Source organism: Dermacentor andersoni, chromosome 1, assembly GCF_023375885.2.
Source record: "Dermacentor andersoni chromosome 1, qqDerAnde1_hic_scaffold, whole genome shotgun sequence".
Lineage (NCBI taxonomy): Eukaryota > Metazoa > Arthropoda > Arachnida > Ixodida > Ixodidae > Dermacentor > Dermacentor andersoni.
Window position 1 is genome coordinate 68,564,414 of NC_092814.1, and position 17,628 is coordinate 68,582,041.

The window sequence follows — 17,628 nt, forward strand, 5'->3', positions numbered from 1 at the left end:
CTAGAAATGAAATTGTTCACAATTTCATATCTGACTCCCTGTAGAGAGTTTTCACATGGAGTCCACATTCTGTAAACTTCACGAAACTCACTGAATAGAAAATTCTCAATGCGTTTCAAAGCGGTACACTTCTAATTTTTTCTAGAGATGCCAGAAATGTGCTGAAATTGAGTTATTATTGCACAGAATTGTTTGCCGCCTGAAGGGGTTAAGTTGCTTTACTTACTTATCTTCAAACATTTTTGAACTCTCACACTGTCGGAACCCTCGCTTACACTGACTTTAATTTGATTCAAAACTTCTACAGAATTCACAACACGTTACTCAAGAAAACAGTACGATTATAGAACAACACCTAAATTTGCTCCTTAGTCAATGACAAAAAGTGCGCTGCTACTAATGCTGTTCAGTTAAACTATTGCTTAAATATTGTTGGTCAAACAGTTAAAAAGCAATTGTTCATACTACCATATTGGCAAGGTTTTCTGTCAAGAACTTACTGATAGTCAGCTGCATCCTTCTTATCTTTTGAGAAGCTTCTCCGGATATGAGACCTGCAAGTAGCAAGGCGTGCGTGCACACGTTTTACGTAATTTTGTGAAAGTCACAAATGCGTACTCATAATTGTTTCTTGGCACACTATAACATTGATAAATGAAAATACATTCCAATGTGTTTCATTTTATTATGCAAGTGTGCAATGAAAATTTTCTAATGCACTTAAATACACTGCATTTGTTCCTTTCAATTCTGCAGCAGGCTCAATTTAATGAAGCAATCATTGCCCAGCAGAACACAGTGAATGAGTTCAAATGAAAGAGCATGCATCAGTTTTCATATAGGTGCAGACCATACCTAAAATAATCGATATCAGCATTTATTCATCTTATCTAATTTATGTGCAATTCTCTGTGTGTGAATAATAAACGTACCAGTTCATAAGTTGTTTGTAATCACTTTTCTTAGTGAAACAGGAGTTGCACATGCAAGCTAGTTAAAAAGAAAAGTAACTGTATATGCAGAGGATGCAATGTTATTTAGTCATTACTGAAGAATGTACAGTCAATGTCCCATTTTTCGGACTCCCTAGGGGGTGCGAAAACGTCCAACATTCGGGCGATACTAAAAAATGAATGCACTGCCTTTTACTATCCCCAAGGGCTCAAATCGCCACAGGCACATCTGAAATAGCTATAGAGGCCTGCCAGTACATTTATTAGGCATATCAGTGCTCCTACTCCGATAGGAGATGGCAGGTGCACGCGTGTATAATGGGAAACATACCGTCTCCCGTAACAATATGCCTTTTGCATTGCGCTGTGGCGCCACCTTAGCGGGCTCCGCGAGAAAGAAAATGTACAGTATTGGGGCATCGTGCGATGCAGAGAGGCACGCTGCATGAAGCGAGCTGAGATGGTTTTGTGGATTTGTCAGTCGTAATTTTCATTTTGCGCGACTGAACGCTTCCTGGGCAGGACACCTAGGTTGGCAATGACTGCGACATCGCTTACAACCACAAGTCGGTGAAATATGATCATGGCTTTTGTGCAGCTACGCCGACAAAACCCACCAGCATGCAATGTGCATCTGAACAAATACATCGCCCCGTAACACGATTGCCACAGCACCAAAGCTTGTATTCCTATTTAGTCGTACTCAATATGAATCCAAACATGCTTCGGAAGTTGAAATGCACAAACATGAACACTCACCAGGCACCCACATCAAGTTCAAGCTGGGGTCAATTACACTTAGCAAAGGTTAGTCGTATTGTAGCAACCGAGTTCATGCATTGGTCACTCTTAGACCTGCACTGAACATACACCAATAGGATGACAAAAACCGCTTCTACAGCTCAGTTGGCTCAGGTTTGACGATAGTGGCCACAGCTTTTTAACGGGGTGACACTGCACGCATAGTATTTATGCAACACAAGAATGGCACATTTGTTTATACCAGCATGTGTATGGACACTGCTCGCTATACACTTCAAGTACAGCAGAAACCGTACACCGCTGACATGAAACAATGATGAAATGCTCAAATCATATATGAGCACTTCCCATGCGCACATCAGAAACGTTGTATCACACTGAGGTGAAAGGGCACGAGCGTCCTGGGCACCTCGAAAATGGTGACAACGTGGTATGACCACATAATCGTCATTTTCGGAAAGGCGGTTACTCCTGATTTTGACAGGTGGTCTTCACTTTTCGTGTTATTCATCAGCCATATAGTTTGTGTGTTCGATAGCTTATTGCTAAGTAAACTCTGCATACATATGCGCTCATTTTTAGAGAGTGTGCATAGCTACCAACCGAAAATGCCAACGCCTGCCGTACCCACAAGGCATCGAGCGATTTTGTTTACACTGCAGTATCGAAAGGGCCATCACTTGTTAGCTGTTTGGTATAAGAGGTAAACTGTGTGTCTCAATAACTGATAATTATGTCAGCATAAGTGTACAGACAGATCTACCACTCCACGTAGCTGCACTTCATTCATGGAAGCGCCAGCAAGCATGCGCGACAGCCTTTGATCAAGAACGGTGATGTACCACAGCGTTGGCACTGCATTGCGGTGCAATTTCCCACTTGTTGCGTGCACGCTGTACTATGCTAAGAGTAGTTTACTTCAACTCGGTATGGCCAGGACTCAACTATAAAAGCAGTTTCCTTCGTCATACTTGCTTATGCTATGTTTCAGGTCTGCCGGTAGTGGACAATCACATAGGCTGTGTTAGGCCTAACGAAACTGTGCTGAACGAGATCGACACCACCTCAAGCTCGATGCGGACGACTGGCAAGGTTTGGAAATCGTGCATTTCAACTTGGGAAGTATGTTTTGACTCAACTTGAGCGTCAATAAATACATACACATGCACAGTTGCATGCGACATTTGAGTTGTCTGTGCGATGTTCTCATTCGGCAGCCGATCTCATGGCGATCGGCACACTGGTTTTGTCAGCATCGTTAGCATGAAAGCCTGTCACACTATGACAGCTCACTGCCGTCGGTCGAGTCATTGGTCGCCTCTTCGTCATACTAGTGTGACAATATAACTCCCACTAGTTGGCAGACACAGTCTGCCAACTAGTCAGCCAAATGTTGGCGTCAGCGTCAGGTGGATTTCTTATTGACATAGGTGTTGTGTTGGCTTATACTGTGACGTACTGCACGTTAACCGAATATCATTGTGAACAGCTGAAGTTTCTACTAAAACACAGTGCACATACCGTGTCATCGGCATTGCACCGACAATATATGAGTTCCCGTCCTCGTCGACTATGCTGCAGGCTGTCCACGCTATTGCATACGCGCGCGTTGTCTGCTGCACGAACCACCGACGCCGTGCAAAATGTTTACGGCGCTCGCAGCTAGGGTACAGTGCACGCGCATTCACATCACGCAAAAGGCAGATTGCCCTTTTTAATACTTCGTATGCTTCACCGCAGTACTTCGCGTATGCTTCTTCGCGTAACAGAACTGTAGTGAGGCGAAGCTCACTTTCGGAAACCGGCATTATGCAACACACCGTGCTTTTCGAGCTTCGAAGCTAGTGGCGAGAGTTAAAAAGACAGAGTTGGCGCCATTGCTAATAGTGGCGAATTTTTTCAATAAAAAACACAGCACCGAACAGCAGGAAGCCTGGTAGCGAACGTTGATGTAGCTAGGCTTAGCGTTGCCGCACTGGTGGCTATGGCTGCCAGCACATCTGCGTGCGAGAGCGCCAGTTCGAAGCGGCAAGATAATCAAGATGTCGGCGGAAGTGACATCGATTAAGAGGAAGCTTTGGCTCAGGGGCTCCTATCTAAATACATGGGAAAGGAGAAATCATTTTTATCGGTAACCACTGCACCAAATTTGATGAGGTTTGTTGCATTTAAAAGAAAAGTTTTAACTCTAGTGACTGTTGAAAGCGGATTTTTTTATTTAGGCTGTTAATTAAAAATAATAGTCAAGGATTGCAAATCTTCAAAATACAAAACTATCAAGTTTCAACTTTAACTCGGCAATGAAAAACAATATTGCAATTCTGTAAATTGCACGCAATAGAACATCTAAAGCGGACAAATTTGATGTATTATACATGGTTATCAATACACCCCTATTATGTGAGTAGCACTTTTGCAAAACCTTTGGAAACATTGTAACAATTCCCGTATGACAAATTATTATATCAAATTTTTCCACTTTGGATGTTCTGATGGATGCAATTTACAGAACGGCGATATCTGTTTTTGGTGCAGAGGGACAAATTTGTAAACTTTGGGCTTCCACGTTTTTTAAACACACAATTATATAAAAATTCTTGTAATGATATTGAGGCCATAAATCAAAATTCTGCTTCCAACAGTCATTGGAATTTAACTTTTTCACTCAAATGTAACAAATTTTATTAAGATGCACAAAAGCATTTCCGTGTTTTACATGGTGTTGGAGTTGGGGCCGAGCTAAAGCTTTCTGTTAATGTCGTTTGAGACGTGCGGTCATGGCAAAATGTCCAGAAAGTAGGACGGCGGAAGCTTCTTGAGTCCCAAATTTACGACATTCTTATAGATTTACTCTATGGGTACGCGGCAGTGCTGCGAATGCGTCCAAATTATCGGGTATATCCGAAATATCAACGTCCGGAACATCAGTCGTTGACTGTATTGAGCATTCAAGGTGAAAATCTGGACATGCAAGCGAAGGCATTTGATATGAAGCAGGATCGATTACAAGATCAAGTGGCAAATGCTACAAAAGTAACAAATTTATCATTGTGTACAATGTTAAGTGCTTTCAGGCAGGTTAATTACAGCTCTGCAGAACTGCAGAAAATGAAGAAAAGCTCACCCTGCTTTGAAAGGGCTTGGGGTAATGTACTGAGGCATGGTAGAGTTATTTGGCATCCCTCCAAATGGTTGAACCCTATTGAGGTCTATCACATATACAGCAACATTTGTTAAGGAAAATGCTCCAGCAATCTGAAAAAAAAAAGAAAAAAATTAGGCTGTAAATGCTGCAAATAAAATTTTGAAATATAAACAGCATGAACCATTTATACCTTCTGCAACAAGCATGGTGCAAGGTTACCCCTACAAGAGATATTAAACTGCAACGAGTTAAATGCTTGTGTGTCACAAATATATAAACTTATGTTCTGAATTTTTAAACACATATTTACAAATAATTGAGAAACAAATCGTTCTTGTTAAACGTATATACTCAAGGTAGATGTTCACTTTGTCATTGCTACAAGGGACGCAGACACATAAAAGGTAGAAATGAGGCTTTATCTCAACCAAAGACTCAGCTCTTAGAATAATAATATCAGACGTAAAACAACTTAAATAGGTATAATAAAATATTACAAGCTGAGACATATATACAAGCTGAGCATTCAAGCAATGAATCAAATGATTACAATAAAGGAAAGTGTTATCTAGCCATAAAATGTAAACTAGACACTGTCAACAGACATGCAAGTTGATCACACACAAGTAAAGCATTTTTGCAAAGAAACAGCTCCACAATGTCAAGAAGGTATATGACCTGCTTTGCACACCTCCTGACACTGATTATTTTGCTTTCAGAAGTTGAAATAGTCAATTTCAAGAGGTGTACATCTGCAAGTGATATATGGGTCCACAAATTTTAACTGCAAAAGTTGAAAAAAAAAAAAAAAGCTTAATAACTCCACCAATATGGCACTTGTTTAAAATATAAAAGTTGTCCAGATCACGCAGAGCAAAGTGTGAAGAGCAAATGTGAAATGCCTGAAGAACTTACATAGACACATAGGTTGGAGCTAATGCTTTCTCCTGCTGCTAGATTTTTGGCTGAAAGACAGTATTTAAGTGAGGGCTGTTCTAAGAACCTCAAAAGGTGCAAATTTTCCTGCAAGAGCAGATGCTTCACAAGTGAAAAAATTGGCTGGTCTTATCTGAAGTGACTAGCTAAATGCATGGTAGCTCTATTCCAAGCATTTCAGTGTTGGCAATAGTGTCCATGCTAAACTTGTGATGCAAGAATTTGAGAGAAAGCCAACCTACTATGCTAATATTAAAACTATGGCGATCTCATATGTGCACTGTATTTTAGAGTGCACATCTGCAGTTTTGGATTCTGCAACAAAATTGAACACTAATAAACTAAATGGCGTAAAGTAATGTGCAGCCAATCTCATCTCAGGCAATTATAACATCAGTTAATGTAACAGGGTGGAGAAGCTAGGACGGCCATTGATTTCAATTCCGACTCTGATTGCCATGTCTTGTAAACAAAACACTTGGGTTACAGCTTCCTTTAAAGTGACCACTGTTTAAGAACGCATGAATGTAATCATTGAACTACGGTAATATATGTGAATGTCTTTCCTTACACTATTCACAAATGAAACAATTTAGCACAAACCTTTTTGTATCTTTAGGTATGGCACATCAAACAAATTATGACAATCTAGGTGACACTGACGGGCACAGGAATAATCCAAAATTGTGTAAATAAAATCTACACCTTCCTGGTTACAGGAGGAGGAGGGGTGTATTTAACCTTGCCCGGTTATGCCTAAATGTTTACATTTTTATGAATGCTGCTATCAGTATTCAACAGCAATATAAAATCCAACAAGAAGATAATAGTATGCATTTGAGTCAATAAGATAACTTGCAACTGAACACATAGTGAACTGAAATAACATAGTGAAGTGAAAAAAATTTTGAGCACTAATTCTAACAAACTAGCTTGTAAATGCAGGGCTCTAGAAGTGCAAAAAAATAATAATAAAGCTATTTTCTTTTAAAAAGAGCACTGTGGCAGTACAGGGATTCTTCATTACAGGCAATTTTTTTCACTCTTGGACATATAGGACATTCAGGAAGGCACCTAGACATCTAGAAGGAAACACTGCTTGAACAATTATAGAGAACGGTTAAAACCTCATATGTTAGATAAAATTCAAGGGTTGTAGAACGGAAATGTGTATGCATATAAGGACGAAAACTAGTTGCAGCTTTCTTCAGATGAAACTTTTAAAAAGGAATGAATCGTATGGAGTAGACCAAATATAAACTCACAAGCTGGTTTTGAGCGATAGAAATGTCAGCCACTCTATTCCATCCCATGACCAGAGTGTCGCATGTTTTTACAGGCTCCCAGCAGTAAACCTTCAGGAAGTCTTCTGCACCACTAAAAAGGCAAGCACCATCGGGGTTGAAGAAGACACACCTGCAACGAAAAACATTAAATGTTATGTGTGTGCTGCTTTTGATTAAAAAAAAAGTCCTTTATGAAAATGTATTATTGACTAACTGTCTCCATGGTTTGAAGGGTTCTACAAAACTCCTCTATCATGAACTCTCACCCTGGGTGTCAAGATGTGCACAGTGCATCAATATTCATACATGCAAACAGATTCATAGCACATCCTCTCAACAGAGGCTGCTGCTGCGATAGTAGCGTTTCGTAGAACGCATGCCTCCAGGCTCCTATGCTTAAGGGGCCCGGTAAGGCAGTAATGTTACTGGCACTGACGTATTTATCACCTCTCCGTAACATACGCTAATAGCACATGTCTTATGTCATTATCATATTTATAAAATGGATATTACATTGCACATTTTACAGTGAAGGCTTTTAGGCATCTGTACAGCCGTATTTCATCCACCCCTCAAAACTCACAGGTCGTGTACCAGTGACAACCCATTACCAGGCCTTGATGTTTTCTTTGGCCATGTGTGGCCCTTGCGCCAATAAACTGCTTTAATCCTTTCACAGATTGTAAAAAGCCATTGGCAGATGGTTTGTCCAAATGGCTGAGCAGAGCCATGTTCACTAGCCTATTACAAAAACAGAAAATATAAGTGTGGTTCATGTGCACATGACTTGTCGAGAACCAACGACATCGCATATATCCTTATCAAAGAAACTTGCAATGCAAAAGGAGGTGGATAGCGAAGGAAAGCCAAAGGAAAAGCTACAGATAAGAGGTGTTACAGAGCTTCCTTGAAGGCATAGACAGTTCAAATTCGAATACCCAGGTTTTGTACATCGACAGAAACTTCCTGAAAAATTAATCTATTCTCACAGTGGTGCTATTGAACATGGCTTAAAATTTTTCCAAAAATAATTTTCAACTGCAAGCTTTCCTGTTCCACAAAGCTAGTTACCATTGACAATTGGGTGATAGCAACCGTACGATTCCAACAAATTAAGGGCTGTGCCTACCAAATCACAATCTGACATGTAATGCCATTGCATGACAGCTGTAGTATACACCTAAAGAAGTTTTCTGCAAAGAAAATGCATTTAAAATTTAGAAGTCAAAATAAAATTATATACATTTACGAGAGAGAGAATTTATTTGAAAGAAGGAAGAGAGGTCGGCCTGAGCTAGCACATTCGCACCTGCTATTCTGTACAGGGGGAGGGAAATAGAAACATGAAGGTGTGATGAGTGATGATGCACAACAATGAATGCAAGTTCAACATTCTGTTGACAAGCACTCTGTTGACAAACATTCAGAAATGTCCCCCATGAAGCCACCACAAACTTCCCCCTCATGGTTGCAGTCACTAGTTCCAAGTGAAACTTCAGAAAAAGGCATAAAGAAGCAGCTGATCTGTGAGCTTCTCTAGCGTGAACAGCATAGGCACTCAGAGAAGGTGATATGTAAAGAAAATCTGTAAAGAGCTGCGATAAGTGGCTCCCGCACAACAAGCACCTGTACTGGGCTTGTAGTCGCCGGAGTCTGGAGACCATAAGAAATCATGTGCGTTGATTCTAGCAGATGCTTCAGCATTTAGCATTTTCTGAACATTGCAGTTCGCATTATATCCATCTCCTTGCTTGCCTGTAGTGTCGCCTGCTATATGGGCCTGTCATTCTTGGCTTCTTGGATACGTTTACAGAGACTGCATATAAATGTGTGTGTTTACAGAATATTCAGCTATATGTGCAGCACCTATACCAGTTTGTGCTCATGTGATAAACTTCATGCATCTATGAAATCCGACAAACTTTCCCTCCTTAAATAAAACTAGAAGTCTTGGTTTATTTGTTTATCGGATGCCGAGTTCTATCAATGGAATAGCACATCACCTAATGTGCACAATTTTAGAAGACGTTCAAGTTGGCTGTCAGCTATTCGAATTTCACAAGTTAATCTCTCACAGTAATATCCAGTTCGTACTTATTTCTATGAAGGATCAAAAAGTTAGTTTCTTTAGGAATATATTGTGCCTTCAAAAGCTCAATTTATTTATTTTCTTTTGCTGAAGTTAATGAACCAAGTTCATCATCTTGAAACAAAACTGCAGTGAAAGATCACTGTACCTCACAACACCAGAGTCGCCCTCAGTAGAAGAGACAAGATTGAAGTTCTCCAGGTCCCAGAACTTGACTGTGCTGTCTGAGCTGCCACTTGCTAGGAGAAACTCATTGGGGTGAAAGTCGACATCATTTACAGGCCCACAATGGTCTCGAAACTCTGACAGCATCTTGCCTGCAGGGAGGTCCCAAAGCTGCATAGTGAAATGTGCAATCATGGGCGATTCAGGCCAAGAAATGAAAACACCAATACTTCACACACGACATGGCCAGAAACCTGCCAAAGAGTAATAAATACCTGCCAAAGAGTAAATGAGTGGTGCCATGTATTTCTTGCTCAACAAGGCATTCATCTTCCGAGAAGGAACAAGCATAGAGGCAACGATATTGTTATCTGTTAGACTGCTTGCTCTTTAATGGTAACACCACTGTTCTAACGAAACCATTTTTTTGTTGTTCCGTTTCAACTTAGCTCATGTCTTGAGCTACCTTTCAAACAACTTAGGTAACTAAAATGTGACCTTGGAAATACAAAGAAAGGACAGTAATAAAAGCAGTTACAACTTCAATAGCAACTCTGCAGTGGTCCTGATTCACAGCTATTTAATGTAACTGAATAACTTAACACAAATGAACTAATACACTCTGGATCTAATGAAATAAGTCAAATACAGGACTTCCATTCCCTGCAGAAAACAGAACCAAGAACGCATACTGGAAACAACTCACATCTAATCACTAAAAGATGTTCCTCAGGGCACAATTCCTTACTGCAGAGTTTCACACTGCTTCCTTATTTATGAAAGAAAGGACAAAAAAGTAACAGACCCAAGGTTGATCACCTCTTATCCTCCTATCAAGCATTTAAATATAATATAGCATTCAAACATGTGTTGGAGAGTTGTGTGTGTGTTCAATATGTAGGTGCGACAAGGTCAGCAAGTGGGCATGTGCTAGCAACATACCTTAACGCTGCCATCTTCACTCCCTGATGCAATCCATCGTCCATCAGGACTGAACTTGAGGCTGTTTACACATTTGTTGTGACCCTGCATAGAAAAATCAAATGGGAGAGACAAAAGACATGCCTGTACAGAAGTGCACCAAAATAAAGCGCAAGACAGCATCCACTAAAAAACCAAGTGATCTTATACTATGGACATCAAACCCATAGAAAGACAGAGAATGACAAGAACATGCCATTACCATACTGGCTTCCAAATAGAAGAAACCTAAGTTCAAGTCATATCAGCACTATGAATCGTTTTTGACATTTATAGTGTCAACTGCAGACAGGACACAAACGTTAAATTAATTTTTAATGATTGACAGGAGTTGCAAGTTTGAACAAAACATATACAGCATAAAAATTAAAGAGACAAACAAGGTCACAACTTAGCACCACTAACCCTCTAAATATCTCTAAAAACACGAGAGCACACTTAGGTTTTGACGATTGTGACGTCTCAGCAGTTGTGCACGTGAGCATCACAGACGAACTTGCACACTCATTTATCAGTGAGGTTTCTATAACTTGTATCACTTACAAACTTGCGATGGCCTGTACATTATGACGCACCTCATGTATGCTCAACACACCTAGAGTTTTCTATTAGATACCTCCAAAGTGGGTGAAAGTGGTTCAAGTCCGCCTATAATACTATAAAGAAATGCGTAACTGATGATGGGATCGAACTTGTCTTCTAGAATAGCAGCCTACTTTTCAGAGTCGCACCATTAGGCGATATTCTCACGTATGCTTTTATCACGCCCAAGTCGTTTTTCGAAACGTCTGGCACTTGGATCTTGTGCCAGTTTCTCACATTCTTTCCTTGTGACAGGTAGTACTTTGAGATGCTGTATTAGACTGCACTGCTTTCAGGATCGGTCCATATATTCTGTTAGATATCTCCGAAGTGGGTGAAGTTCACCTATAGTGCCACTGTATTGAAACCAACATCCTCACTTTGAGAGAAAACGAGTCATGTTGGCAATACTGTGACATGAATGCTTCTTTCAAATGCCTTTTACGTCCATAATTTTTAACAATAGAACTGACTTTAAAAAAAAATTTATTAAAGCACTGATCAAGAAGCATAAGTTGTATGTAGCACTTTCTAATAGTGAACAGTTGCCCCATGCTTTGCTCTAGTCTGTACTCTGTGTACTCTGTACATGCTCTATTTCATCTCTATTTCATTTGCATGTCACTTTCTGCAACTACTCCCTTGGACAAATAAGAACAACTTGATGCAAATAAGATTAGAGAGTATCATAAAAAAGTAGCACATGTAAACAGCTTCTACTTCAAAGCATTTTTACAGTCAAACAGAATAGAAAATGATAAAAAAAGCCATGCATAAATCACATCAAGCATACCTTGTAAGTGTATATACATCCCTTTTTTCTTGTATCCCAAAGCTAGAAGAGAACAAAAAGAGAACAATTATTGAAACTTAATATGTTGCAATGTACAACATATCTTCAATCTAATTCACATATACAGTGCGTCTTTTAATGTGGACATCAACTTGCATCACCACAGGTAAAAAGCAGCCAGTGTAGCAGGACGGACTAACTTTAAGAGTCATGAAACACAAATTCAGTGACATTCAAGCCATGCAAGATATGAGTAACTAGGCCCAGTTTGTACACATGGTATCCCTTGTTTTAGAGCCTATCACCATTAGGCGTTTGCCAAAGTGAACTTAATGTAAAGAAAGAAAGTACTCAATAAAGTCAATATTCTCTACTGATAAACAGCAGACATTAAAGAAGCTACAACAGAAAAGAAGCAAACCTGGTCTTAAAGGTGGTAGGAGGCATTTAAACAGCACTATAACGTAGCAAAGTACATTGCACTTCTGTGTCATCAACCGCCCATGTGCTAACAGCATAAATTCAAATGCAAACAATTATCCTATGCATTGCATAGGAGAATTGCATTGCTCAAAGGAAAATGCAACTATACTCCTATATGTTGTTCCATTTCCAGGTGAACCTGGATCTGTAACAGTGGTATATTACAGATTCCAAGGGGTACATTTAAAACTACTCCATGCTCAGAAACTAGCTACAGAGAGATTAACTGTCAAACTTCCATGTAATTACACATAACAGTAATTATGGTTGATTACTTCCTGTTAACGTTTCAACTTACGCTGATGGTACATTGTTTATGCCTGTGAAATGCTCATGTGAGCTGCACAAGAGTGCATAAAGCGGAATAAGCATGAGCTGCTACCTGACACCGACTTATCAATATAGCAGGCTTTATTAACTTATTAGATTTTACGGCGCGCAAACAGTCATGGGGATTTTATCAAAGGTACAGTAAAAAATAAAATGTGGGGTTTAACATACTGAAATTGCACAGCATGTTATGAGAGGTGTTATAGGGAGGCAGAAAGTTTTCATGCAGGGTGGCATTGCTTTGTACATTCTTATATGTGATGTTTTGTTCAGAGTCTACTGAGCATTAAGCATTCTAAGACACTGGCAAGGGAAACAGTAACAAGGCTGCAAAGCCTTTTAGACTCAAAATTATTACAGTTATTAAATTAAAGCTTTATTCTGTAGCATGAAAAGCTAGTGGTGATGTTTTTAAGCTGCGAGACACTTCACATGCTTAACAGAATGCATCAAGCTAGTACACATGCTACATGATGGCATGTGGCACCATTTCCATGCACAAAGTATCCTACCTAGCCGACTATTATCATGGCCTGTTTCATCCAAGTAAATCTAATCTCATCAGTAAATCTCATCACACCCTCACTATAGGGCTCAGCATGCTCAAAGCATAGTGCCAATGCTTTGCTTGCATATCACTAATGAACTTTGCTGCAAAAATTGAGTGTACATTGCAACAGTGTAATTACTGGCTGAATTTAAGCTAAAATCTTACATGATGCTCATTTATAGCATGCTGCCATACAGATCTGTCAATGAATACATTGTTGCGCCAAAGCGTAAATTACTTGTTTTATAAAGCCCAGAAATCTCAATTTAGCAAGAAAATTCAATTTAATTAACTTCTCAGCTTTTTAGGTTGAGTATTATCCCTAGTTTTTATTCAAGGCTTTATGGTCTCAGATATCACAAAAGGTTAGCTTCTTTCTTGTTTTGCAGCACAGTGCCGAGTGGTGCTATGGTTAAAGATAAACGAGTGCTAAATTACTGCACAGTTGCAAGTATGGTGGCTGCACCTTGCCAAATTTTTCGAGACTGAACTAATATGAAATGTGATGTATAGCATGACCTAACATTAAAATGTAGCAACCTGCAATCCAATGACTGACACACCATCTGCAGCTTGGAAGATGAAAAGTCCCCTTCTTTCATATCTCAGGTGGAGAAAGTCTTGCCTTTTTCATGACAGATAGAATCCTGTTCCTATGTTGGGCTGAACTATGGCTAAACAGTTGTCAGTGTTAAGGTTTACAGTGTCCCTAGATTATTTCAATAAAGTCTGAATGAAACATGCAAATGCAATAACAAAAGTAGGTACTCGGAAGTAGTGTCACCAAATGGCAGGGAAAGTTCAGCATCAATGTGTAAAAGTTGAGTGCAAATAGGATCATGAATTACATAAAGCACCAGACAGCTGCCTCAGTTATTGATGTAGTAATTAATGTAAAAAAACAAAGGGAAATTTAACAGGGATGTTGGTTAGTACTGTAGCAGATGCATGATGCAGATTATGTAGAGAAAGAAAATACTGATACAATACCTTTATAGTAGTGTCCATTGACCCTGATGCCAAAAATTCTGCGTGAGGGTGAAAATCCATGCATCGCACGTTCCCCTTGTGACCTGCAAGTGTCCGGACCACTGCAAAGTGCACAAATACATCAGCAAAGAAATCCTGCTAAGAAAGCTCAAAAAGTAAATATCACATAACAAGCAACTACTTTATGTGCCAGTTATTTGCAATATACAGCAACTTTTAATTTATGCATTGAGCCAATAAGCATACCTGGGCAACTGCACAACTACGCAAGGTAATTCTGGCGTGCTAAATTAATGGCCACTTGCTTCTATACGCCTCGTGCACCACCTATAGAGGCGCCACTGAAAGCCACCTAACGGACGCTTCCAATAGTACACGCGGGAGCAGTAGCAGACGACAACCCTTTACAGCAAGGATGACTGAAGTTTGCGGCTGTGATTTCTCCTTTGTTCGGGTGCCAGGCTGCTTTTTCCGCGGTGACAGCTGTAGAGAAGATGCTGACCTCTGTGCGAGCGGGTATGAACACGATGTTACCGGTGTTTGGGACAACATGGTCCACATACGTGAAAGGTGTGTCCCGCAGAGAAACGCCATGAACCGCATTTACATGACGTGGAGCTCATGTTGACTAGCCGATAAATTTTGTTGAGTGATGCAATCTCTCGATGGTTTTTTTTATTCTACCCTTGCCGCAATGCTGCTTCTGTACCTGAATAATAAGCACCCGTCGTTAGTGCAGACTTATATCAAACAAATCCGCATGGTGCAATCTCTGCATATGCCGTTGTGATTTTTCTGCCAATGAATACATGTGACATCGCCGAATAAGTGCCGTCGAAGTCGCCTCAAGAAGAGTAATTGCCAATTTATTGATGGAAACGTGTACACTAGCCAACGAAGTCACCAAACACACGGGTTAATAAAAGCGTGTGTTAGTGCTGTACCACCGATGCAATTCTGCTGCATACGCCGATGAACTACCGTTCCCGCTGCAGTTTGTGCAATTTTAAATTCCCCAAGAGAGCTGCTTGGAAACGTACAAAGCTAAAGAGTGACCAACTTTTCAGTACTTTTTTTATATTACTAGAGAGAGGTGCCACATGATATATTTAAAGGCTGAGCAGCGCCAGTCAAAGTAGATGAGCGCTGGCGGCAAGGCCTGGTTTAGTCGCCTGCAGCGTAAGTATAAGAAAGAATTCAGTTGAGTACAAAACTCACATGCAAGAAGGGACTACGTTGTGAAACAAACAAATCCCTCAGTGTGTTAAGTTTGCTCAGGCAGCATCGAGGTGTGATGACTTCCCAAACGGGACGCGAACTTTTCAGCGCGAAATGCAACAAAAATACCATACGCAGCAGCTATTAGCGATTCTCGCCCTGAATTACCGATTTTCTAAACACATTTCCAAAAACGCAAACAATATCTAAGATGCCCTCGGGCGAAATGAATAAAGCTGTTAAAGAAGCACTTCCTTGGTATCATTCCGATAAGACACAGCGTGATTTATACCCTTTACAAACAAGGCAGCGTGAAAACTTCGCAGCTCGAAAGAATCGACAAGAGTTATGCATGGAGCGACTAGCAAAAGTTAAACATGTGCGAAGCCACGCATAAAATAGATGTAAAACATGAAGTGCGCGAAAGCTGGTGCCAGGATTTACTGCGCCAGATGAAACCAACAATTTCAGTTCTTGCAAACTTCAGTAGCTTTAACATACAACGCAATGTGCTCGTGCACTCGTGCTGCCTAGCTAGCACAACGTGGTAAAGAAGCGAAAACCAATATAGGTGGCAAACAGCATTCCGAACTTTAGCGAAATGCCTTTAAACCTCGTGCTGCACTGCAGACGAACTTCGTTGCTCACATGTCTAACTATGATCGAGTGGAAAAAAACACCGACGAGACAAAGGAAAGGATGAGAACAAGAAATTTCCCTTCGAAGCGACGATCCATTTTTGCTACTGTTGCTTCCGCTGATGAGGCTTTGCCGGGAATGATTAGAACCGTATCGCCGGCACGTTTTCACCAGTATTTGAGCCCCCCACCCTGCAACAATTCTTCTTCGACATTCCCTGAAGCTTTGGCCACCCCACACGTGCGAATGGTGTTGCCTATCTTGCTCTGAAAACGTGAATAAGACAGAGAAGCACGATCAACAACACAACAAACTATGGCGCGCGCCAGGCTCCTCTCCCGCGTGTTCTGCGCAAGGCCACCACCAGTGGCGCGTCCGTCGGCGTGCACGGCGCGTATAGCAAATGCACAAGACAAACATGAAATGCATAGAATTTTAAGCTGATAAATATGAATCAAACATCCAATGATATGTCATATCTCTATTAGGGACACTAATACATAAAATTTAATTATGTTTACAACTCTACCCAGTGTCTAGAATAATAATGAAAAATAAAAATTTTTCAACTGCATGCATTTGGGTATGAAACGGACACTGTAACTTAACAACAAAGAAATAAGCAGCACAGGAAACTGATTACACACATGTTGCTGGGCCCATATTGCAAGTTTCTAGCCATCTTGCTGGTACATTATCTTTCTATTTTATGCTACTGAGTAACATTCTAACAAAACGAACGAACTTCCCATTCTCAGCACTAACCCTGACACCTATGTTGAACTGCTTCATTTCAAGTGAAATTTTAGTTACGATTTTCATTTTGGAAACTTTTAAAAGCTAAGCTAACAACCTACGTGCTCACAGTTTTCATGAAGGCTTTACACAGTTCATTCACAAGTCATGACACTTGTAATGTCATGTCAACACTACTAGCTTATGGTGTTTCATTATTACTACAGTGAACTCCTGTTACTGCAACCTAGACAGGACCGAAAGTTTTGGTCAAATTATCTGAGAAATGGAATTAGCAAACAGCAGTAAAATGAACGAATGCAAATCTTTTTTTTATTATTGCATGAACTATGTCATCATCGGCAGACTACTTCAATACAGTACAACTGTATATTTCATCATTAGTCAGTGGCCCATAGACCTCAACACTATTGTCAAAAGAGAAATCACCCAAGGCACAGCGCAAACCATCGTCATCACTGTAAGACAGGTTGATGCCGTCACTGTTGTCACCCAGGGAACCAGTAGCATCTTCTGCTGAATTTCTTGCGTTTTCAAGCCTTACATAACCACTGCACACATGAGGGGGCACTAGTATGAGGTCGACTAAACCGAAGCAACATGCTTTCACGTTTGAACTAAACAAGTTTTTTTATACCGTATCAATTTATGGTTTTTCACTGGCACTTCCCAATGTGTTCGAATTAAGCAAGAGGTCTAATTACAGAAAGTCAAATTAATGGGAGTTTTCAAAATGGAATCTTTCGAAATGGAATTAATAAGTGCATTCCGAGAGAATTTACTCTTTTAAAGCAATTAAGTCTTTATGAGCATATAGCGGTCTATCAGACTTGAGAGTTCAACACATTGAATACATTACTCGCTGCTTTCTCGTTATGAGTGTGGTTGAACTGGAGTCTAGAAAGCACGTATAGTCGCAGAGTCTCCTACACTTAGAAGAGTATAGACCGCCCTAAAATTTAGGACAATG

General features: G+C 40.2%; 1 protein-coding gene across 5 annotated transcripts in view; it reads right to left on the minus strand.

Moving 5' to 3' along the window:
- Positions 1-17,628, minus strand: part of kat80 (katanin p80) — a 222,001-nt gene that overhangs the window by 88,581 nt on the left and 115,792 nt on the right. For all 5 annotated transcript variants that reach the window (XM_050191552.3, XM_055061586.2, XM_055061584.2 and 2 more), the window contains exons 4-10: positions 14,046-14,146; positions 11,693-11,734; positions 10,279-10,362; positions 9,320-9,507; positions 7,062-7,212; positions 4,840-4,970; positions 501-554 (exon numbers count right to left, since the gene is read on the minus strand). In XM_050191552.3, the coding sequence (XP_050047509.1) occupies positions 501-554; positions 4,840-4,970; positions 7,062-7,212; positions 9,320-9,507; positions 10,279-10,362; positions 11,693-11,734; positions 14,046-14,146 (751 nt within the window). The remainder of the gene's footprint in view (positions 1-500; positions 555-4,839; positions 4,971-7,061; positions 7,213-9,319; positions 9,508-10,278; positions 10,363-11,692; positions 11,735-14,045; positions 14,147-17,628) is intronic.